The sequence below is a fragment of the Heterodontus francisci genome, chromosome 20, assembly GCF_036365525.1.
Source record: "Heterodontus francisci isolate sHetFra1 chromosome 20, sHetFra1.hap1, whole genome shotgun sequence".
NCBI lineage: Eukaryota > Metazoa > Chordata > Chondrichthyes > Heterodontiformes > Heterodontidae > Heterodontus > Heterodontus francisci.
The window spans coordinates 82,880,604-82,905,858 of NC_090390.1; the positions used below are offsets into that span (position 1 = coordinate 82,880,604).

Sequence of the window (25,255 nt, forward strand, 5' to 3'; positions counted from 1 at the left end):
ACTGGTACATTTTTGCAACAACTTTGTGGGTCTCGAAATGTCTCGGGATCAGTGACAATTTCATCTGGTTGGCAGGTCTGGACAGGATGTGTTGCAACAAAAAATTCTGATATTGGACTTGAAAAAATAAGTATCAAACTTTAAATGCTAAAATATAGGGTTTTGGCAGAACCAAGAGGTTATAACTATCAGGAAAGACTGAACAGGCTGCGCCCCTTTTCCCTAGAAAAGAGAAGACTGAGGGGGTGACCTGAAAAATGGTCTTTCTATAGAAGGGGTTCGATAGGGTTTCTGTAGAGAAGATATTATGAGAGAGCAAAACTAGAGGTTGTAAGATAGTTGTTTAAACCCAATAGGGAATTCAGTAAACTTTTCTTTTTTACAGAGTGGTTAGAATATGGATCTCACTACCACATGGAGTAGTTGAGGTGTGTAGCATAGATGTATTTAAGGGTAAGCCAGATAAACATATGAGAGGAAAAGGAGTAGAGGGATAGTGTCAATGGGGTTGGAATGAAGACAGGTGGGATTGCAACAGCTCGTGTGGAGAATAAATATCTGCATGGAGCTCTTGGGTCAAATGGCCTGTTTCAGTGCTGTAAAACTATTCTATGTATAACAATGGTGTGTGGCCTGAGGCTGCTTAGGCCCTATAAATTCTGAAATTCACTAAACCTCTCTGCCTCTCTTTCCTCCTTTAAAACACTCCTTAAGACCTACCTACTTGACCAAAGTTCTAGTGATCTGCTCTAATATCTCCATATGTGGCTCATGATAAATTTCCTTGGAATGTTTTACTATGTTAAAGGCGCTATATAAATGCAAGTTGTTGTTGGAAGTCCATCAATACTTTAAATTTCATTTAGACCAAGGGAAAATGAGTTAATCTCACTTTAAACGATTTAGACTTGACAGATCCGTGCTTAAACTCCAGCTAAACAGCTCAATAACTGTGCCTTTCCAATCAAAATGATCAATAATAAATCAAAACAGAAAATGTACACACCTATTGAATTATGCCACGCAAAAAGATGGACGTCTGACAGGGAAATTTAAAAAAAAATAAAACCTTTCCGTTGTAACCTTCATTATTTTTTCATTAGTAAGATATAAAAAGGAAAATAAACTTCAGTGGTCAGTATTTCTTGGCTATTTTCATAGATAAAGATTTTTTAAATACATGAGTGTCGGCTGCCCCTCATAAAGATGGCGGCCAGCGGTATCCAAGGCGGTCGCCAAGGGTAACGGAACCAGTGATCGGGAGGGAGCCAATGAGTATGCGCGTTGTTGAGGGGTGAGCTCCCTGTTAGGAGGACATGTCTGGCTCAGGCAGGGCCTGGGAGCTGAATATTCATCAATTTAAACCTGGCTTCCTGCTGCAATATCCACAGGCTGTTTAGCACTGCAAGGTAAGTGGGCACCTTCAAACAAAATTTAAAAGGCACAACTTATGTATATTTAACATTAATGCTTTTTATATTTTCCCCCTAAATTTGAATTCTCAGCTGGGAGGCCATTCAGGGTTTGCCCACCTGTTCATTATTGCCAAGTCCAAACTCAAAATGATTCATTTATTTGTGCATGCATCTTTTTAAAAAGCACACTGGGTGCTGGCTGTTCCCAGGGGTGCCGGTTGCTCATTCGTGATGTGTGAGTTTGGTTAATGAATAGTGGCTTATTTGGCCATGTAGGGCATCACAGTTAAGCCTGATCATGTCCCTGTCTGTGTGTGTGTACATACAGGCACTCAAGTATTTATATTTTAGCAGAGCTGATGATTAGTAATAGAATCTCTTGGCTGATTTCTGCAACTGCTATCCCCCATTCTAGCCCAGGAATGTTGAGGTCAATTCAGAAAGCATAGATCAGTGATGGAGGTTGGGAACCTCCTGCTTTGTAGACTGTGAGGTGCCATCTATGGCTCAATAGGTAGCACTCTCACCTCAGAGATAGGAGGTTGTGGGTTCGACTCCAGTTAGCACCGCAGCCTCACAGCTCCAGCGACCCAGGTTCAATTCTGGGTACTGCCTGTGTGGAGTTTGCAAGTTCTCCCTGTGTCTGCGTGGGTTTCCTCCGGGTGCTGCGGTTTCCTCCCACAAGCCAAAAGACTTGCAGGTTGTTAGGTAAATTGGCCATTATAAATTGCCCCTAGTATAGGTAGGTGGTAGGGAAATATAGGGACAGGTGGGGATGTGGTAGGAATATGGGATTAGTGTAGGATTAGTATAAATGGGTGGTTGATGGTCGGCACAGACTCGGTGGGCCGAAGGGCCTGTTTCAGTGCTGTATCTCTAAACTAAACTAAACTTGAGCACGTAATTCAGGATCACAACCCAATGCAGTACTGAGAAAGTACTGAGAAAGTACTGCACTGTTGGAGGTGTTGTCTTTTGGATGCAAATGTTAAACCAAGACCCTGTCTGCACACTCAGGTGGGTAAAAGATCCCATGATACTATTTTGAAGAAGAGCAAGGGAGTTCTTCTCAGTGTCCTGGTCAATCTCTCAACCAATGTCTTAAACAAATGATCTGGGCATTATCACTTTGCTGTTTGTGTGATCTTGCTGTGTGCAAAATTGCTGCTGTGTTTCCTACATTACAAATGTGACTATGCTTCAAAGGAGTACTTAATTGGCTGTGAAGTGCTTTGAGATATCCTGAGGTTATGAAAGGTATTACAGAAATGTAAGTTCTTTCTCTAGTTGTTATGTGAAGGAGAATTGTAAGCAGTTTGTTTGAATGTTGTATTTGGTGACCAGAGCAATTCTTTTCCCCATCTCTCCACCTCAGTGTATTTGGCCTTTGAGTCTATGGGTCATGCACCATTTAATTTTAAATAGCATTTAAAAACCTTGTTGCATAAAAAAAACGGTGATTCAACATCTACTGTGGGTGACTGGTCAATAGGAAGTGAGGTGGCATTGAGCTGAGGCTCTGAAACGAGCTGCACCATCAGTAGAGTTCTCTATTTCAGTTTGGGTACCATGTTCAGCCTGGGAGCTGTCTTTATTGTGGGGCTAGAAAGCAGAGATATAATCATACAACAACTACGGATGGGTAGAGATCCTCTGGTCTATCCAGCCTGTTGCACGCAATTATGATCCCTTGTGTATCACAATATAGACACACTCCATGTCAACCAAACCGAGGGGTCTCCTAGGGGAGGATGAAACCAAGAAAAAAACAGATAAATTTGTTTTTCACCCATCTAAGTGATCAAAACTAAGCCAGAAGCTCATTCTGGCCCTGAATTCCCTTTTAGTGTAGTAATTTTTTTAATGTTCTGGATAAGAACATAAATAGGAACAGCAATAGGCTGTTCAGCCCTTTGAGCCCACTCCACCATTCAATGAGATCATGGCTGATCTACTTCAACACCTTTTTCTGCACTATCCCCATAACATTTGATTTTAATATGTAGAAATCTATCGATCTCAGTCTTGTTTATTAGCTGTGGTATAGAATACAAGAGCAGGGAGATTTTGCTATAACTGTATAACTCATTGGTTAGGCCACAACTTCAGTACTGTGTGCAGTTCTGGTCACCTCATTACAGAAGGATCTAATTGCATTAGAGAGGGTACAAAGGAGATTTATGAGAATGTTGCCAGGACTGGAAAAATGCCATTATGAGGAAAGATTGGATAGGCTGGGGTTGTTCTCCTTGGAAGGCTGAGGGGAGATCTGACTGAAATGCACAACATTTTGAGGGGCCTGGATAGGGTGGAGGTGAAGGGTCTATTCACTTTAGCAGAAAGGTCAGTGATGAGGGGGGGGGGGCATAGATTTAAAGTGATTGGTAGAAAAATTAGAGGGAAGATGAGGAAAAAATCTTTCACCCAGAGGGTGGTGGGGGTCTGGAACTCCCTTCCTGTAGGGGTAGTAGAGGCAGAAACCCTCAACTCGTTTAAAAGGTGTCTGGATATGCACCTCAAATGCTGTAATCTGCAGGGCTACGTGCCAAATTCTGGAAGGTGGGATTAGACTGGGTGGATTGTTTTTCGGCCGGCACAGACAAGATGGGCCAAGTGGCCTCTTTCTGTGCCGTACACTTTCTATGATTCTATTGAACATACTGAACGACTGAGTCTCCACAGCCCTTTGGGGCAGAGAATTCCAAAAATTCACCACCCTCTGAGTGAAGAAATTCCTTCCCATCTCAGTCCTAAAGGGGCCTGCCCCTTATTCTGAGACTGTATCCCCTGGTTCTGGACTCCCCAGCCAGGGGAAACATCAACCCTGTCGAGACCTGTAAAAAATTTTGTATGTTTGAATGAGATCACCTCTCATTATCTGGGATGTGGGCATCATAGGCAAGGCCAGTATTTATTGCCCTCGAGAAGGTGGTGGTGAGCTGCTTTCTTGAATAAAACTGTGTGGCTTGCTCGGTCATTTCAGAGGGCAGTTAAGAGTCAGTCACATTGCTGTGGGTCTGGAGTGACATATAACAACAACTTGCATTTATATAGCACCTTTTAATGTAATAAACATCCCAAAGCGCTTCACAGAGGCATTATAAAACAAAATATGACACCGAACCACAAAAGGAAATACTGGGGCAGATGACCAAAAGCTTGGTCAAAGAGGTGGGTTTTAAAGAGTATCTTAGAGGAGAGAGAGGTAGAGAGGCGAAGGGGTTTAGGGAGAGAATTCCAGAGCTTAAGGCCCAGGCAGCCGAAGGCATGGCTGCCAATGGTGGACTGATTAAAATCAGGGATAATTAAGAGGCTGGAATTTGAGAAGCACCAATAGCTCAGAGATAGATTGGCCAGACCAGATAGGAACAGATTTTCTTCCCTAAAGGACATTAGTGAACAAGATGGTTTTTTAACGACAAAATGGTAATTTCATGGTCCCTGTTAGTGATACTAGCTTTTTAATTCCAGAATTCTTTAATGTTTAATTAAATTTCCCAGCTGCTGTGATGGGATTTGAACTCCTGTCTCCTGATTATTAACCTGAGCCTCTAGATTACTAACTTACCACTATGCTCCAGTTCCCTTAAGTACTCTGTGTACTTCCTGGCCCCTGGGTTCCATATCATCAGCACCGGATGTCTACAAGCTACTTTTTCCTTCAGCTGGCAGAAATAGGAGCAGGAGTAGGCCCTTCAGCCAATCGAGCCTGCTCCGCTATGCAATATGATCATGGCTGATCATCCACTTCAATCCCTTTTATGTCATTGGTATTTAGAAATCTGTCAATCTCTGCTTTAAACATATTCAGTGACTGAGCTTCCGCAGCCCTCTGGGGTAGAGAATTCCAAGGATTCACGACCCTCTCAGTAAAGAAATTTCTCCTCATCTCAGTCTTAAGCAGCTTCCCCTTTATTTTGAAATCGTGTCCCCTGATGCTAGACTCCCCAGCCAGGGAAACACCTTACTGCTTCTACCCTGTCTATCCCTTTAAGTATTTTTAGGTTTCAATGTGATCACCTCTCATTCTTCGAAACTCTAGAGAATACAGGCCCAGTTTCCAAAATATATCTCCATAGGACAGTCCCGCCATCCCGGGAACAAGTCTGGTGAACCTTCGTTGCACTCCCTGTATGGCAATATTATCCTTCCGAAGGTAAGGGGACACAGTACTCCAGATGCGGTCTGACCAAGGTTCTATACGATTGAAGCAAGACTTCGCTATTCCTGTACTCAAATCTCTTGCGATAAAGGCTAACATACCACTAGCCTTCCTAATTGCTAGTTGCACCTGCATGCTAGCTTTCAGTGACCTATTGACGAGGACACCCAGGTCCCTTTGTACATCTACACTTTCTGATCTCTTACCATTTAAGACATACTCTGCACATCTATTCCTCCTACCAAAGTGGATAACCTCACATTTTTCCACATTATATTCCATCTGCCACATTCTTGCCCATTCACTAAGTCTGTCCAAATCCCCTTGAAACCGCTTTGCATCTTCCTCACAACACATGTTCCCACCTAGTTTTGCGTCATCCGCGAACTTGGAAATATTATATTTGGTCCCCACATCCAAATCATTGATATATTATTGTGAACAGTTGGGGCCCAAGTACTGATCCTTGCGGTACTCCACTACTCACGGCCTGCCAACGCGAGAATGACCCGTTTATTCCTATTCTTTGTTTTCTGCCTTTTAACCAATCCTTAATCCATGCCAGTATATTACCTCCTATCCCATGTGCTTTAATTTTGCTAACCAACCTCTTGTGGGGGACTTTATCAAAAGCCTTCTGAAAATCCAAGTGTACTATGTCCACCAACTCCCCTTTATCAATTCTGTTAGTAACATTCTCAAAATCTCCAACAGGTTCATCAAACATGATTTCCCATTCATAACTCCATGTTGACTATGCCCAATCAGATCATTATTATCCAAGTGTCCATTTATCACATTCTTTAGAATAGATTCTAGCATTTTCCCTACTGCTGATGTAGGCTAACAGGTCTGTAGTTCCGTTTTCTCTCTCCCTTCCTTCTTAAATAGCGGTGTGACATTTGCTACCTTCCAATCTGCAGGAACCGTTCAAAAAACAATAGAATTTTGGAAGATGATCACCAATCCATTCACTGCCTTTTGTTTTATTCGTTCCTGGGATGTGGGTGTCATTGGCTAGGCCAGCATTTATTGCCCATCCCTAATTGCCCTTGAGAAGGTGATGGTGAGCTGCCTTCTTGAACCGCTGCAGGCCATGTGAGTTAGGTACACCCACAGTGCTGTTAGGAAGGGAATTCCAGGATTTTGACCCAGCGACAGTGAAGGAATGGCGATATAGTTCCAAGTCAGGATGGTGTGTGACTTGGAGGGGAACTTGCAGGTGGTGGTGTTCCCATGCATTTTCTGCCTTTGTCCTTCAAGTGGTAGAGGTCGCGGGTTTGGAAGGTGCTGCCGAAGGAGCCTCGGTGCGTTGCTGCAGTGCATCTTGTAGATGGTACACACTGCTGCCAATGTGTGTCAGTCAAGGAGGGAGTAAACGTTTGTGGATGGGGTGATAATCAAGTGGGCTGCTTTGTCCTGGATGGTGTCTGGCTTCTTGAGTGTTGTTGGAGCTGCACCCATCCAGGCAAGTGGAGAGTATTCTATCACACTCCTGACTTGTGCCTTGTAGATGGTGGACAGGCTTTGGAGTCAGAAGGTGAGTTACTCGCTGCAGAATTCCTAGCCTCTGACCTGCTCTTGTAGCCACGGTATTTATAAGGCTGCTCCAGTTCAGTTTCTGGTTAATGGTAACCCCCAGAATGTTAGGATATCTCCATAGCTACCTCTTTCAACACTCTGGGATGTGGAATATCAGGTCCTGGGGACTTATCAACCTTACAGATTCAGTAGTAACTTTAAAAAGAGAATTGGGTCAGTGCTTGAAAGGGAAGAATTTGCAGGGCTATGCAGGAAAGGGCAGGATAATGGGACTGATTCCATAGTTCTTTCAAAGAGCTGGCACATGCCTCCTTATGTGCAGTCCTGTGTTTTAAGTAAAAGGGGTTATGCATCTCTTTCCTTGAGCCAGAACCTATGTTTTCTGTAAATATGCACCCCTCCACTACTGGTGACAGTGTGTACCATCTACAATATGCACTGCAGCCCCTCCCAAGGCCCTGATCTCTACCACCTAGAAGGACAAGGGCAGCAGAAGCATGGGAACACCACCACCTGCAAGTACCCCTCTAAGTCACACACCATCCTGACTTGGCAATATATTGCCGTTCCTTCATTGTCGCTGGGTCAAATTCCTGGAACTCCCTCATAGCACTGTGGGTATACCCGCACCACATAGACAGGTTCAAGCAGGCGGCTCACCACCATTTTCTCAAGAGTAATTACGGATGGGCAATAAATACTGGCCTTAAAAAGTGACATTTCCAATCCATATCATCCCACATTTATTGAACCATTCCATTTATCTTAAATGTTGGAAGCTGATTGAATAGGTTACAGGTTCACACCCACAAAGATGTGGTGTGACATAAGATTGTGATTCTGGTACAGATTCAGCGTGAAGTTACTCCAAGTGCAAAATGGTCTCTCCATAAAGGGAGAGATCGCAATACAAAGTAAGAAATAGATTATGCCAATTTGGGGCATGTCTGTGCCTCTGTCCCCCATGTCTGTACATGTGGTTGAATTTCTGGGCACATGCAAAGCTTTTTTTGAACTCCCTTCTGCCCTCTCTCCTGTCATGCGAATGTCTGATGAAATCCCGAGGAAGATCTTTTGTGACGCATTGACAACCAGGAAGTGTTTTTTGTGATGTTCAGCCAAAGACATATAAAGACTGCTTCAAAGTGAATCTAAAACATACAGCAAAATTGACGTCCCTAAGTAGGAACAATTTGCGCAAGATAAGAAACCCTGGCAAGCACCTATCTGTGAAGGCACCTCCTACTGTCAGGCCCGTAGCATTGCTGATGCTGAATGTAAATATCAGCTGAGGAAGTTTCGCTTGGAAAATCCAAGATTCCCAGTCCCGGTATATCCGGGACCCACTGTTCAATCTGCAACTCATCACACAGGAAAAGAATATAAGAAATATGACTAGGACTAGGCCATTCGGCCCATCAAGCCAGTTCCGCTACTCATTAAGATCCTTGCCTTTAACGCCACTTTCTTGCCTGCCCCCCCATAAAACCTTGACTCCCTTGTAGATCAAAAATTGTCCAATTCAGCCTTGAATATATTCAATGGCTAGAGAATTCAAAAGATTAACGACCCTCTGAGAGAAGAAATTCCTCCTTCTCTATGTCTTAAATGGTGACCCCTTATTCTGAAACTGTGCACCCTAGTTCTAGATTCCCCAGGAGAGGAAACATCCTCTCAGCATTAACCCCGTCAAGCCCCCTCAGAATCATATTTTTCAGTAAGATCACCTCTCATTCTTCTAAACTCCAATGAGTATAGGTCCAATCTGCTCAATCTTTCCTCATAAGGCAATCCCTTCATCCCGGGAATCAACCTAGTGAACCTTCTCTGAACTGCTTCCAATGCAAGTAAATCCCTCCTTTAAATAAGGGGACCAAAACTGTACACAGTACTCTAGGTGTCTTACCAATGTCCTGTACAGTTATAGCAAGACTTTCCTACTTTTATACTCCATTCCCCTTTGCAATAAAGCCTAATATTCTATTTGCCTTCCTAATTACTTGCTGTACCTGCATTCTAAATTTTTGTGTTTCATGTATCAGGACACCCAAATCACACTATCACAGCATTCTGTAGTCTCTCTCCATTTTAATAATCGGCTTTTCGATTCTTCCGACTTAAGTGGATAACCTCACATGAAAGGATATTCCATCTGTTTTCTTTGATATCACAGGACGAGCGACAAGCTGTGTGTTTAGGCATGTATGTAGCACTTTAGGATGTCCCGATGATATGATAAGGTCCTCTATAAATACTATTGTTTTCTTTCTAGGCACCTTTGCTGAGTTTTGTGAATAATGGAGCTCCCTCAAGTGACAAACACATGGAACTGCAATATTTGAATTAAATTTATTTCATCTAATAGTTGCCATTGCACGGTGAGAATCATAAAGCACATCTCTATTCTTAAATTCAGTTAATCAACATACCACCCCTATTGAGGGCCTGCAGCTCTTGGAATTCCCTCCCTAATCCCCTCTGCCCCTTCCTCCTTCCTGAACACCCACTTCTGTGGCCAAGCTTTTTAATCACCTGTCCTAATATGTCCCTATGTGGCTCGGTGTCAGATTTTGTCCTGTGCAGTGCCTTGGGGCATATTACTGTGTTAAAGTCGCTGTATGCAAGTTGTTGTTCTATCTTCCTATTTTTTTTTTGCTGTCTTGAAATTTTGGCCCCTTGCAGTTACCAGTTGGAGGAATTGCTCTCAAGCAATAGATGGGGTGGGGTGAACAAGGGCCTAGGCACAATAGCAGGGCTGCGGAGGAGGGCCTGGGTATAGTAGCTGGTCTTTCCTGGCTTTGAGGTGCACGTTTTGTTTTGAGCATTTTCTTTTTAAACTAGTTTACATACCTGTCTGCATTTCCTGGCTCCAGGTTATCAGGTAAGCAGTAGCGCTTATATTACTGGACGAGTAATCCAGAGATTGAGTTGAAATCTCACGGTGACAATTTGAGAATTTGCATTCGATTTAAAAAGAAATCTGTAAATAAAGAGCATGGTATCATGAAATTGTCAGATTATTGCAGAAACACCACTGACTCACTACAATGACTGTATTTATATAGCGCCGCTAACATGGTAAAACGTCCCGAGGCTTCACTGGAACATAATCAGAGGGCAGCTGACACTGAGACAATAAGGAAGGGGACCAAAAGCTTGGTCAAAGAGGTTAGATTTTAAACAGCGTCTTAAACCTCTCTGCTTCTCTCTCCTCCTTCCTAAGCTTAAGGCCTACGCAGCTGAAGGTGCAACTGCCAATTGAGGGATCTGCAAGAGGCCAAAGTTGAAAAGAACATAGATTTCAGAGGATTATAGGCTGGAAAAGGTTACAGAGATAGAAATGGAGGACATAATATCCTTCCTACCAGCCTTATATGTATATGTGTATATATCTCTCTCTCTCTCTCTCTCTCTCTCTCTCTCTCTCTCTCTCTAGTGGCCTATATATGACTGTAGTCCAACATCAACATGATTGACTGCTAACTGCCCTAAAGTTGTATCAGTACCTTCTTAGGGCAACTAGTGATGGGCAATAAATGCCACTTTACCAGTGAATGAATTTTAAAAAAAGTCTGCTTGGTCATCAGGAGTGGGATTAATTTTAAACTCTCTGCTCATGTCCCAGGAACATCGAGGCCAGTTTGTAGCACGTCCATCACTGACCCAGGTGAGAGCAGTGCAGACCTCCGGTCGGGTGTGGAACTTTGGCCCAGTAACTCACTAGAATGACTTTTTTTTTGTTAGACTGGAGCATGACGCTGATCAAAGGAACCTTCACCTACTCAAGCGGTGAGGAGTATCACGGGGAGTGGAAAGAAGGTAAGTTGTTCTCTCTAGAGCCTGTCATTGTGTGGCTTGCAAGGTGTGACTGTGAGACTATTTATTTATTCCTTCTCTTTGGATAACTTACTGGTGTCTTTACTGAGGTCCCAGCGATGCCAACACACATTTATTTATACAGCACCTTTTTAATCCAGTAAGTGGTCGGAGACACTTCCCCCCCAGGGGTGAAAGGAGCGGATGAATCCGGAGAATGTGGCAAGATAACCAAAGCTTGGGGAGGTGGTGGTGGCAGATGTACAGGAACCAAGAGTCAAATGACCCAAGGACATGAGTTGAGAGGCAAGACTAGAGGCGATTACAGAAGTAAGGCTGGGCCATGTAGAAGAAGACGACAACTTGCATTTATAAAGCACATTTCAGGATATCCCAATGAACAACAACCAATTAAGTGCTTTTTGAAGTGTCGTCACTTGTAATGTAGGGAACGCGACAGCATATTTGCACAGCAAGCTCCCATAAACAGCACTGAGGTAAGTGATCAGATAATCTGTTTCAGTGATGTTGTTTTGAGGGATATATATTGGCCAGGGCACTCCTGCTCTTCGAAATAACGCCATGGGCCTCAGTTTAACATCAAGTGAAAATGCAAAGTTCCCTCAGTAGTGCACTGGAGTGCTACCTTAAATTTTCTGCTCAAGTGCCTGGAGTGGGACTTGAAACAATAGCCTTCAGACTCTGAGGCAAGAGTGCTGCCCACTGAACCACGACTAACATGTAGGGATGCAAGAGACAAGGATGGTGACTCCACTTGGGTAATGTGTGATGGATGGTGTAGTGATACTTCCAATCCAGTCGACCTGGACTGTGATGCCCTCCTGAGCGGTGCTGCTATAACTGTGACCTACTGTACCAAAGTTGTTTGTGGAGAAAGTGTTTTGATAACATCTGGGTGAAGGACTGTTGGCGTTGGCAGTGAGTGGTGGGAGCAATCTGAGTTGGTGAATTTGGGTATCACAGCAACTACTTGCATTTATATAGCACCTTTAACAAAGTAAAATGTCCCAAGACTGTTCAAAGGATCGTTATTAAACAAAATCTGACAGTCACATGAGTTACTGGGACATATGACCAAGAGCTAGGTCATAGAGGTAGATTTCAAGGAGCATCCTAATGGAGGAGAGAGAGGCAGAGAGCTTTCAGGAAGGAATTCCAAAGCGTAGGGTCTTACCACTGGCGGCCTTGCCTTTAGTTGCTGATGAAAATAGGGGTTGTGCAAGAGGCCAGAATTGGAGGAGAGCAGAGATCTTGTAGGGTTTTAAGGATGGAGGAGGTTATAGAGATAGGGGTGAGGCCATGGAGGGATTTGAACGTGACGATGAGAATTTTAAAAACCAAGCCAGTTCAAGTCTGCAGGCACAGAACTGATGGATGACTGAGACTTGCACGCCTACGAAGCATACCAGTACAATATTGAAATATATTTGCTTAAATTCTTTCTTTTCCCACCCTGTAAAGTGATTGGGATCCAAATGTGGAACATTGCCTCCAGAAAGTACTACTGTGAGCATGCAGGGCACATGGCGGGGCAAGGGACATGTTTCCCAGGACCTATCATTGATTGTTGTAAAAACCCATCTGGTTCACTAATGTCCTTTAGGAAAGGAAATCTACTGTCTTGACCCAGTCTGGCCTACATGTGACACCAGACCCACAGCAATATGGTTGACTTTTAACTGCCCTCTGAAATGGCCTAGCAAGTAACTCGGTTGTCGAGGGCAATTCGGGATGGGCATCAAATGCTGGCCTTGCCAGTGACTCCCACAACCCATGAAAGAAAAAATTGTTCCCAGCCCTTCTTCCACCTCACCCCCAGCCCCAACTCCTTTCCTGAAGGTGCAGACACCCGTATTGGGGTGCAATTTCCTTGGACACTAACGCCACCCTCCAGTACTTCAGCCAAGTAGGTCATTCTCTACGTGTGAAGCTGAACAGTGGGCGTTAGCAGATCATCTGTACTGAAACGCTGCTTAGCTGAGCTCAGGGTCATTCCAGCATGAGCTGCTGGTTAGGGATCTTCTAAGTGGTATAGGTCACGGGTTTGGAAGATGCTGTCGAAGGAGCCTTGCTGAGTTGCTGCAGTGCATCTTGTAGATGGTACACATTGCTGCCACTGTGCATCGGTGGTGGAGGGAGTGAATGTTGAAGGTGATGGATGGTGTGTCATTCAAGCGGGCTGCTTTGTCCTGGAAGGTGTCAAGCTTCTTGAGTGTTATTGCTGCTGCACTCATCCAGATAAGTGGAGAGTATTCCATCACACTCCTGACTTGTGCCTTGTAGGTGGGCAGAGAGACTTTGTGCAGTCAGGAGATCAACCACTAGCCATAGAATATCCAGGCTCTGACACAGGCCAATTTGTAGCATTCCTCAGGTGCTGCTCCAGTTAAGGTCAGCACAGATCTAAGAATCGAAGCTGGTGAGTTCTTGGTCTGCGCATGGCCAGTCACCTTTTGAGTTGCCAGGCTAATGTCGACTGAACTGTAATCTTCTGCAACGTCATTCACGCAGTGACCTTTTACCCTTCCACTGTACCAGGTCGCCGTCACGGAATCGGGCAGCTGAGGTTCGCAGACGGCAGCAGCTACATCGGCCAGTTTGAGAACGGCCTGTTCAGTGGTCGCGGGGCGCTTTTCTTCACTGACGGCTCGAGGTAAGCTAGAGTCTGAGGTACCTGGGTCCACCCCCCATCCCCCTCATGCACTACAGTCCAGGCAGAAGACTCAGAAAAGGCAATCTACTTCCTTTGATGAAAGCAAAAGGCAGTCTGCTTCCTGATGTCTGCCAGTAAATCTCAAACGAAAGAATGAACTTGCATTTATGTATTGCCTTTTGCAACCTCAGGGCCTCCCAAAGTGCATTACGGCCAATTAAGTACTTTTTGAAATGTAGTTGCTGTTGTACTATAGCAAGGTGTCAGCCAATTTATGCACAGGAAGATCCCACAAACAGCAGTGTGATAATGACCAGATCATCTGTTTACTTTTTTTAGCCATTGGTTGAGGGATAAATGCTAGCCAGGACACCAGGGAGGACTCCCCTGCTGCTCTTCAAGATGGTGGCCATGGGATCTTTTATACCCACACGAGAGGACAGATGGAGCCTTGTTTAACCTCCCTCCTTTCTATACTTAAATGTGATCCCTAGAATCAGTGGCTACTTGCTCAGAATCCATCAAGCGCCAGCCAATATCAGCTTGAGATACAAATCCCTGTGGATGTTCAAATTAATTGGTCTCCTATTCCTACGCCTGTATGTCTGTAATGGATAGTCTGTCTAACAGCTGTCTGTGCCTGTAATGTTGTTCCTGTCGACTGTGCCAGAGGGTGTTGCTATACCATATACTGCAGTAGAAACAAGAAATGCTGGAACCACTCAGCAGGTCTGGCAGCATCTGTGGAAAGAGAAGTAGAGTTAACGTTTCGGGTCAGTGACCCTTCTTCGGAACTGACAAATATTAGAGATGTCACAGGTTATAAGCAAGTGAGGTGGGGGTGGGGCAAGAGATAACAAAGGAGAAGGTGTAGATTGGACAAGGCCACATAGCTGACCAAAAGGTCATGGAGCAAAGGCAAACAATATGTTAATTGTGTGTTGAAAGACAAAACATTAGTACAGATAAGGTGTTAACGGACTGAATATTGAACAGCAAGTGCAAACATGAAAAAAAAACAGTGGGTAAGCAAACTGAACAAACTAAGATGAAATGAAATAAATGCAAAAAAAAAAGCTTGTAAAAAAGAAAAAATAACTAAAAATGAAAGTAAAATGAGGGGCTGTCATGCTCTGAAATTATTGAACTCAGTGTTCAGTCCGGCAGGCTGTAGTGTGCCTAATCGGTAGATGAGATGCTGTTCCTCGAGCTTGCATTGATGTTCACTGGAACACTGCAGCAATCCCAGGACAGAGATGTGAGCATGAGAGCAGGGGGGAGTGTTGAAATGGCAAGCAACCGGAAGCTCGGGGTCCTGCTTGCGGACTGCTGCCATATACTGCAGTGTTGTACAGTGAATGCATCCTGTATCTTGGGATTCACTAGAGCATCGACTTTGCGCAAGTTACCTGCCAGTAGCATTAAGAAAGACTTGCTTTTAAATTGTGCCTTTCATTATCTTTGTCCCAAAGCACTTTACAGTCACTTTTGAGGTGTAAATACTGTTGTAATGTAAGAAACTCAGCAGCTAATTTGCACACAGCAAGCTCCCACAAACTGCAATGAAATAATGACTCGACCATCTGCTTTTTATTGATGTTGGTTGGCCAGGATAGTGGGGAGAACTCCCTGCTCTTCCAATAGTGCCCTGAGGTCTTTTACATCTACCCAAGAGGGCTGACAGGTCCTCGGTTTAACATAGCATCTGAAAGACTGTGCGGGGTTTCCCTCTGGTATTTCGAACAACTGGACACTCTTCCAAGTGTGAGTATCGACAAGCTATTCGTCGCATGGGGCCTCACAGCTGAGTCCAATCCTGTGTCCATGGTCACCTGTTACTTACTCTGTCAACCAGGGTGTGATCTCTAGCTTTGTTTGCCCGGGATACTGGATGATTTGTAGTGCCTCTTTTTTCCATATTGGGTGAGACCTGCAGAACCAGTACACTGGAAATCAAGCTGGGACATTGTGGTTTGTACAGTTCAGTTACACGCTATAAGCTGAACTGACGGGGGTGTTTGGTTGGGGGGTGGTGTGATGGTGATGGATGCACAGTCCTGCTTTATTTAAGCGAAAAAAAACTAAAGCCCAATCTGGTAATGATGACTTGGATAAACATTGCATTTGTACCAGGCAGAGAAGGCTGAGGGACGACCTAATAGACATCTTTAAGATTATGAAGGGGCTTGGTAGAGTCGATGTAGAGATGTTTCCACATGTTGTGGGGGGGCGCCCTGGCCCAAACTAGGGCTCATAAATAACAACTTACATTAATATAGTGGCGTTAATGTATTATAAATGGTGTTGATTTATGGATTAGAAACTGGACTGAAATAACGACATTTGAGCTGCTGTACGTAGTTTTAAGATGTTCTTTGCACTTTTTAATTTGCACTATGGGTAGGTAGAGGTTTTTAATCACCATTCTCACTGATGATGTATTATAATCCATAAATCCCAAGGCATTATAAATATCACTACAATAAGTCCAGTAGGGAATTTAGGAGAAACATCTTTACCCAGAGAGTAGTTAGATTGTGGAACTCACGACCACATGGTGTGATTGAGGTGACTAGTATAGATGCATTTCAGGGGAAGCTAGATAAGTACATGAGGGAGAAATGAATAGAAGGATACGTTGATGGGGTGAGCTGGTGGGATGAAGGTTGTGTGGTGCATAAACACTGCCATAGACCAGTTGAGCCGAGTGGCCTATTTCTACACTGTAATTTCTATGTAATTCAATGCATGCGGGAGGAGCTGATAACACAGCTTGGCTGTTGGACTATGGCAAGCAGAAGCAAAGTAGCTGACCAAGGACAGCTTATGAAAGAACAGTGATGGAACGGCTCTCCACCTCCTTGCACACTAAAACTCGATGTTGTGGTTTCTCTTGTCAGGTACGAAGGGGAGTTTGTACAGGGGAAGTTCCAAGGAGTTGGGGTCTTCACTCGATGTGATGGAATGAAGTTTGAAGGAGAGTTCAAAAATGGACGAGTTGAAGGATATGGTGAGAAGTGATCTACTGTTAATCTCTTGAGTATATTGAGATAAGCTTTCGGAGGGAGGCAATCCACCTAGAAGGACAAGGACAGCAGACGCATGGGATCAGCACCACCTGTAAATTCCCCTCCAAGCTGTGCACCATCCTGACTTGGAACTATATCGCCGTTCCTTCACCGTCGCTGGGTCAAAATCCTGGAATTCCATTCCTAACAACAATGGGTGTATCTACACTAGATGGACTTCAGCAGTTCAAAAAGGCAGCTCACCACCACCTTTCAAGGGCAATAAATGCTGGCCTTGCCAGTGACGTGCTCAACCCGTGAAAGTATAAAACAAAATCCAGCCAGGGCTAGCTCGACTCAACTTAATCTGGCCAGCTCCATTCAGCCTAGCTCAGCTAGCTTATCTTATCATGACACAGCCCAACTGAGCTCAGCTCAATCCAACTCAACACAGCCTAACCCAATTCAAAAAGTGCTGGAAATACTCAGCAGGTCAGGCAGCATCTGTGCTTTTATGTTACTAACCCAGTCCAGTCCAGCTTAGTTCATTTCTATCTGAACTTATTTTTTACTGTGGTCTGAACATTTTGCATATTGGTTGGAAATGGTACCCCACTTCTGTCGAAGGCAGTGTTTTACAGGCTGAGTATAAATTGGAAAAGCAAGGGCATGGGGTAGTTGGGGACGGACAGTCAGCTTGTCGTGGCTGACTAATTGAATTGAATTTTCTGAGGAAATCGCAGCATATCTTTGCCTATTGACCTCACTAGTGGACACAGCAATGGTGCACAGTCGATATTTTGCACTCACCTTGCCCTTGGTGGGATGGGCCAGGGGATGGTGGGAAAGAAGGGGGAGGCTGGGCACTTAAATGGATGGTTGATGTGTAAGAAGATAATGGGTACAAAAGACCTGCAGTTTAGCTCGGATTGTCCAATCATCCTCCGGGCTCAGCCAAAGCTGGACTCTGGAGGGAGTGAGAGAGTCTGTGTGGGTTGGGAGATCTCCCATCTGTTCCCTGATAGCCCAATGGGTAGAATGATCCTTGCTCAAGAAGCAATGCAAGATTTAGTTTTGTTCCTGGCTGGTAGAGTGTAGGACAAAAGAATATGAACTTGTCGTGCAGACCTGCCAAGAATGAGGCAAATTAATTTTGTCATATGAACATTGATTTTAAACTGTTGCTGGAGTGAAGAAAGGACTTGTAAAAAAAAAAAATCACCAGACACTTGGCTGGAAAGACATTTGCATACTAACAGATAGTGCTAGTGGAGACAAAGGACTATTCCCTGGTCCAATTAACCCACACTGGACTTTGATCACCAGACATTGAAGGTGAGGCAGCTCACATTCCAGGACTGCGAAGATGGCAGAATCCACAAACCGTAGTGGTCAAACCAGCTAGTCATATGACTAACCTGCTGGGAAACCTGGGTTTCTTTTTGAATTGTGCCACAGAGAAAGACTCAGAAGGCTGTTTGAACTGAAACCTGGAACTGGGAAGCCTCTCTCTCTCTCTCTCTCTCTCTCTCTCTCTCTCTCTCTCTCTCTCTCCCAAGCCACCGGAGACACGTAAACCTCGAGAGAAAAGACTCTGACCTTGAAACAAGTTGAAGCATGCACTGGGCCCCAACGAATTGCAAGTCTGACTGGCAACCAAAGACTTCACAGCGAACTCAAAGGACAGTAAATTAGAAATCCATCTATTGCCTCAAACTTTTCCCCTTCTATTCTTTTTTACTTTTCTGTCTCTATCTACGTGTGTTTATCGCGTATGCATGCTAGCGTGGTCACGTTGCATATTAATAAACTTCTACTTGTTTAAAATCTAACAAAACCTGTCTGAATTGATTTCTTTGCCTTACAATTGGAAAGCGGTGAACAAGGATTCCCTAAGGGGGGAGCTAAAACATGGTGTTTTTCTAAAAATTAAACCCTGTTACGGTTAAACCAGGCAAAGGCTGAGAGGGAACTCCTAGACTCCTCTCAACTGGTCATAACAACTTTTTAAAATTGGAGTCAAGCCATTCAGGAGAGAAGTTAGGAAACACTTCGTCACACAAAGGGTGGTAGAAGTGTGGAGCTGTCTCCCACAAAAAGCAGAAGGTGCTAGCTCAATTAATAACTTTAATTCTGAGATCAGTAGTTTTTTGGCTAGCCAAGGGTATTGATGGATATGGAGCCTAGGCAGGTGGATGAAGTTAGGATACAGATCAGCTATGATCTCATTGAATGATGGAACAGGCATTGAGGGGCTGAATGGCCTCCTCCTGTTCCTGTGTTGCTAAGCTACTTTTTAAAACCTTGTACCTGTATTAAGTATGTCAGATTCTTTGTCTTTCACTCTCTCAGGGCTGCTGATGTTTCCCGATGGCTCACATGGGCACCCGAGAAATGAGGGCATCTTCGAGAACAACAGGCTGTCTAAACGGGAGAAGTGTCAAGCCGTGATCCAGAGAGCACAGGCGAGCGCGAAAAGTGCACGGGCTCTCTCCCTCTAACTCTTCCTCCGTATTTAAAACCAATTCAATGGCTTGCTGTGTCTGCGTGGGAGAATGCGGAAAGACTGTTTGCATCAGAATTGTTGAATTCCAAATTGTGACTGTGCTGTGCTCTTTCTTCCTTTTCCTTCAGTTCCAGTCTGGATAACAGTAGTGTGCAGCCCAGCACAGCTGGGAACGGGTGGCACACAGGTTCCATTGTTGGGTTCCCAATCTGGAGCTGCAGTGCTTGGGAAGTCTGGGTGTCGATGGCAGGAGGGAAAAGGGTGACTGCCATCTGCTTCTGTATGCAGACTAGGGACAGTAGTGGCTGCAGGTCGGGAGTGAGGGGGCTGGCAGTGGTGTTGGTTGGGGGAGGGAGGGGAATTGACTAAAGGAAGATTTTGCTTTGAGGTGTCCCGAGTTCTTCAAATCTCTTCTCTAACTTGCCAGCCCCCTTCCCCAGCTGCATCCAAACCCACACGTAGAAGACTCTGACTACTTGATTTGGTTGACCATTTTACCTTCTGTGACGCTGCTCTCCAACACTACAAGCTCCTGACCACTTCCTTGCCACCCCACAAAGGAAATCGTGCCTGTAACTAATCATTGATGTTTTGCATCATCAGAGGTGTTCAAAATTATGAAGGGTTTTAATAGAATAAAGAAAGAGAAACTGTTTCACTGGCAGGAAGATCACTAAGCAAAGGAGGAAATGAGAATTTACTTGCACAGCAAGTTGCTATTATCTGGAATTCTCTGCCCGAAAGGACGGTGGAAGCAGATTCAATAGTAACTTTCACAAGGGAATTGTGTAGATACTTGAAGGGGAAAAGAGCATTTGCAAGGCTGTAGGGGAGTAGTGGGGGAGTGGAATTAATTGGATAGTTCTTTCACAGAGCCAGCACAGGCATGATGGGCTGAATAGCCTCCTCCTGTGCCATTAAGTGCCATTGTTTATGTCATGATTGCTGGATGGGGATCAGCTTATCTGATCCCGTCATTCAAGGACACCAATCCCGTACCATCTTCCCAGTACAGCAGCAGTGTCCTAGTGTTTGGTATTTGTGGGCTGTGTAGGTGTGTACCATGGAGCCTTTTATTTATTTATTTATTTTATTTAGAGATACAGCACTGAAACAGGCCCTTCGGCCCACCGAGTCAGTGCCGACCATCAACCACCCATTTATACTAATACTACATTAACCCCATATTTTCTACCACATCCCCACCATTCTCCTACCACCTACCTACACTAGGGACAATTTACAATGGCCAATTTACCTATCAATCTGCAAGTCTTTGGAGGTGGGAGGAAACCGGAGCACCCGGCGGAAACCCACGCAGACCCAGGGAGAACTTGCAAACTCCGCACAGGCAGTACCCAGAACTGAACCCGGGTCGCTGGAGCTGTGAGGCTGCGGTGCTAACCACTGCGCCACTGTGCCTTGTAGCAACAAGCAAAGTTTAAATCTCTTCCCATCGCTAGACATGTTTGAAGTCGGTGACGCTCGCAGCTCTTTGTTCTGATTTCGGATTTATCCAGCAGACAACAACATTCAGAGCAGGCCTTTCCAAATGTCCAGCCCCACAAATATCAGATGGACAAACCAGTAAAGAATGTAGAATGGAGACCCCAGGCTTGGTGGGAAGCATGCAGCCCAGGGGCCAAGGATTGGATACCCCTGCATTATTAGTAGCCAGCTGTTACTTAAAGGAGCCCAGTATCCTGGCCTTGCCCACTCTTCCTACTGCATTCCAGCTGTTGATATCCCCCTGTCCTAGGTGGAAAGACATTCTACCTGGCTTCTGCCCACAAACTTGCCCTTCACAACCCTGATCCTGTGCCCTCTTGTCCCACTGCCATAGCATTTCTAAAAATATTGCACGGGTATCTTGAGACACCTCAGTTAGGTCTCTTTTGGAACCATCAGTCCATTGAGCACACTTCACATACGAACGTTCGAATTAGGAGCAGGAGTAGGTGCATGATGTTTACTTGCTTGTGTGTGATGCTTTCCTTGGTTGCAGTGCCTTTATTCCTCCCGCTCCATAGTTTTTTGTTGCAATTAATGAAATGCAGCCCCTGGGGCAGCTAATTTGCTGCCGGTTTCATTCTCTGCCCCACTCTGAAACATCCAGCGGGAAGTGGATGAGAAGCCTGAGCACAACTCTCCAGTCAACATGACCCTCCCTCTGTTCAGCATCTCCCCACGCATCCGCTCCCTGCAGCCCATTAAAACTCACACCCTTGTTTCCATTGTAAAGATATTGCACTTCAATCATTGACCATGTTCCTGCCTGGTCCTCTGCATCACCAGTTATTTATTAACCCAATGCCAGTATAATTACCAAGGACCAAATGTCCGTTTGACACCGCCTGCTGGAGCTGAATGACTGCTCCCGCACTGAGTAAGATCAGCTGTTTAGTCTCATCAGGGTTGAGTGTCATCTCAGGGGTTTGTTTCTGATTTGTCGGAGCGTTTGAGCGATGTGTTGAAGCAGCCGGCTTACTGAGGAAGCTTGTGTTGGAACAAAGGAACAGGAACAGGCCATTTAGTCCCTCAAGCTTGCTCCACCATGCAGGGAGATCATGGCTGATCTGTGACCTAACTCCATGTACCCCGCCTTTGCCCCATATCCGTTAATACCTTTGGTTAACAAATCTATCGACCTCCGATTTTAAAATTAACACTTGACCCAGCATCAGCTGCCGTTTGTGGAAGAGTTCCAGTAGAGCTTGCAGTATTGGCTATCCAGAACTGAACTGGCCATTTATCCGTGGACCATTCAGTGTTTTCGATGGTGTTAAAAGAACAAATGAGATGAAATTGGACGGAAAGCCTTCAGTATTGGTTGGTTCTGATGAACCTCGGCTGAAACACTAACCAGTCTTTGTCTTTCGTGGCTGACCCAGCTGTGTATTTTCTGTTTTTTATTTCACAGTGTATATAGTAATGTAACTGGCTATTTCTAACCTGCTTTATCATTTTCTAAAGAATTGCCTTAATTTACCAGTAAACCATGATGGGATGTTGATTAGAATGGGGCCGCAGTCTAGATGATGTAGAATTGAACTAGTAGAAGCTGGGTTTTACAGGGTGCCTACCTCACTAATGATGGGGTAATTCAGTTAATCACAGGCTGACAGGACCCAGGATCCCCTTGCCCCCTCTTAGTCCCTCGGTTTGACTGCACTGTTTTTGGTGGGACTGAGAGAGGCTGGCTGCTTATTTCACTGTCCACGTTCTGTCCACACTCCCACGTGTCTCAAGGAGAACTCCTTAACACCCCCATCCCAAACGCTGTCATGTCTGCTCCACTAGAGTGTGGAGAGAGGCTTGAGGTCAGCCTGAGAATGAGTGGGGGTGGGGAGGAATTGATTCAAGGGGCAATAACAGTCAAGATTTAAGAAAGAATAATGTCAAATGCCTTAATTATGAGAATAACTGCTGCATTGTTTTAATGGGTGGGGATGTGTGTGAGAGAGATGGAAGTTGGAAAGCAGCCCTGCGTCTTGCGATTGTAAAACTGGACCGATTCTTCCCTTTGGAGCAGGCTGCTGTGAAATGTGAATGAGAACTGAAATTAGCAAAGCGATTTGCTTTTTAATTTTGGGTAATGTTTTGCTGCTGCTGTGCTTTTGTGCCTTTTTTTTGCATTCAATACAGGGAAGTATAAAACTGGGGGTGAATGTGTCAGATTACGTAGATTTCTTTCTGAAAAGAACATATTTCTGGACAGTGTATGAATAATTTGAGACATGACCTGGCATTCTGGGGGAGGAAACAGGTGACTTTGATCCTCTGGTTCCCAAAGCTCTCCACCACTGGGGGTTTTCCTCACGTCATGTCTGTGTTGTGTTATAGACTAATCAATTGATTTCTGTGATTAATTGCCAACTCCATTATCTTGATATCATGAGACTGTCAGGATGATAGGTGAACTAGATGGACCTTGGCCTTCTCTCATCTACAAATTTCTATGAATGTTAGACATCTGACCTATTTATCATTGTGATGGAAAAATTGAGCTTGTAGAGTGGTTACATGACAATCTTGTTTTTTAGATGATGTCCAAAACCTTACCAGCTTAATGTCACCCAAACCCCTTGTGAGCTTTTGATGCTAACAGTGCTGCACATCCATTATTTCTTCCTGATGGAAGATCCCAGGTTTGCTCCATGCTTCGTTCCAAATTGTTGGGTGTTGCAATTTGCTTCAGTACTTCTTTTGGACTTCAGATGGTTTATAACTCTTAGTCACTATCCAGTGCTCTCCTCCAGCCCCCCTCAACTGTCCGACTTTTCCCTTTTTTATTTTGCGCGCTCTCTTTCCTTATTATTATCGTTGGTGTGAAGCAGCAAACTGGAATGATTTGTGACGCAGCCTATGCCTTCAGCCCCTCCCTCTATCAGCTAATTTGGCATCATCATAACAGCTCATCCTCTCCGTATTGGCCAAATCTTCATTCTCAAAAATATCTTGAGATCAGACTTGCTAAGGTTGTGTTGCCATGATTTCTCATGGAGCAGCCTGCGTTTGTGCACTTTTTTTGTTATCCCTTCTAAAAGGGCTGGATTGTGTTAAACTCCTTTTTTTTAAAAATGGTTACAGTTCCTGTTTTAGCCCAGATGTCCCAGTCTAGCATGAAAAAGGCAGGAAGACTTATTAACCATAACTGTCAAAAAGAAAAATCCAAATTAATCGAAACGTAGGTCGATGTAAAACATGGTGCTTTCTCATTACTTGACTATTTACTTTCATGCCTTCAGTATCTGTGAGGAGTTGGTGGATTTTCTTGCACATATTTAACTGAGATTGAAATTTATTATGGAAATGTATTAACTTCACATTCTTACATGTGCTGCCTTTTTTCCCCAGTCTTATTTTTCAAGTGCAATTAATTATTTGTTGTGATTACAAACTGGTTTGTCCAAATAATGCAATAAATGTGGCCTCTATAACTGCTTATTCTGTCTGGATTGCTCGTAAACTCTTTCCCCTTGGCAGGTGAATCTGGCGATGGCTCTGTTTAAGCAGAACTTTACCTCAATCAGACAGTAGTGCGTTTGAGCCCCATTCCAGCACTTGGGCACCTGATCTAGGCTGATTCTCCCATGCAGTACTGAGGGAGAGCTGCACTGTCAGAGGTGCTGTCCTTTGGGATGTGTGTCTGTTCAGGTGATTATCATGGATGCTGGGTAAACGGATAAAGATCCAATGCCACTATTCTAAGTACAGAATCGATGAATGTTCCAGCACATAAACCAGCTACTCCTCCTGTCTATGGTGATGCTTTTACACCTCATCTAATCCCTCTCCTGCTCACTTCCCATACCCACCTCGTATTCCTGTTTCAAGCAACTGTACAATTTTATTTTAAAATAATTTATATTCTGCTTCAAGAAATGTTTTGTAGCAGAGGATTCCACATTCCAAATGCCTGAAATGCAATTTTTTTCCTACTTTTTAACTCTTTCCATGACTACCTTTGTTTCCACTGGACAACAAGTTGGCAGAAATCAATCTGTTCCTTCTAACCATCATAGTCATGAAAGCATGACTCAGCATCTATGCTCCAACACTCTGCTCCCCACCTGAAGCTAAAGACCAGTTCTATGAACAACTCCATAACATCATTAGCAGCATCCCCAACACCGAACACCTATTCCTGCTGGGGGACTTTAATGCCAGGGTTGGGGCCGACCATGACTCATGGCCCTCCTGCCTTGGGCGCTATGGCATTGGAAGGATGAATGAGAACGGGCAGAGACTGCTTGAGTTGTGTACCTATCATAACCTCTGCATCACCAACTTGTTCTTTCACACTAAACCCTGTCACCAGGTTTCATGGAGGCACCCAAGATCACGTCGTTGGCACCAGCTAGACCTCATTGTCACAAGGCGAGCCGCCTTAAACAGTGTTCAAATCACACGCAGCTTCCACAGTGCGGACTGCGACACCGACCACTCCCTGGTGTGCAGCAAGGTTAGACTCAGACCAAAGAAGTTGCATCATTCCAAGCAGAAGGGCCACCCGCGCATCAACACGAGCAGAATTTCTCACCCACAGCTGTTACAAAAATTTCTAACTTCACTTGTAACAGCCCTTCAAAACACTCCCATAGGGGATGCTGAGACCAAGTGGGCCCACAT

At 44.5% G+C, this 25,255-nt stretch overlaps 1 protein-coding gene across 2 annotated transcripts; it reads left to right on the plus strand.

Annotated features, from left to right (window-relative positions):
- The first annotated feature begins 1,294 nt into the window (after positions 1–1,294).
- On the plus strand, positions 1,295–24,070 carry morn4 (MORN repeat containing 4). Of its 2 annotated transcripts, XM_068053133.1 has the most exons (6): positions 1,295–1,409; positions 9,392–9,497; positions 10,864–10,938; positions 13,495–13,609; positions 16,510–16,619; positions 18,970–24,070. In XM_068053133.1, exons 3-6 carry the CDS (start codon positions 10,872–10,874, stop codon positions 19,116–19,118), a joined length of 441 nt encoding a protein of 146 aa, XP_067909234.1. In that variant the 5' UTR covers positions 1,295–1,409; positions 9,392–9,497; positions 10,864–10,871; the 3' UTR covers positions 19,119–24,070. The 2 variants fall into 2 exon arrangements, with proteins under 2 accessions (XP_067909234.1, XP_067909235.1); XM_068053134.1 differs by lacking the exon at positions 9,392–9,497.
- The last annotated feature ends 1,185 nt before the right edge of the window (positions 24,071–25,255 follow it).

Coding starts and splice junctions, on each gene's coding strand:
- morn4 (XM_068053133.1), top strand. CDS start 10,872: ATGACGCTGATCAAAGGAACCTTCACCTACTCAAGCGGTGAGGAGTAT. Junction 13,610..16,509: donor TTCTTCACTGACGGCTCGAG/GTAAGCTAGAGT, acceptor TTCTCTTGTCAG/GTACGAAGGGGAGTTTGTAC. Junction 16,620..18,969: donor TGGACGAGTTGAAGGATATG/GTGAGAAGTGAT, acceptor TCACTCTCTCAG/GGCTGCTGATGTTTCCCGAT.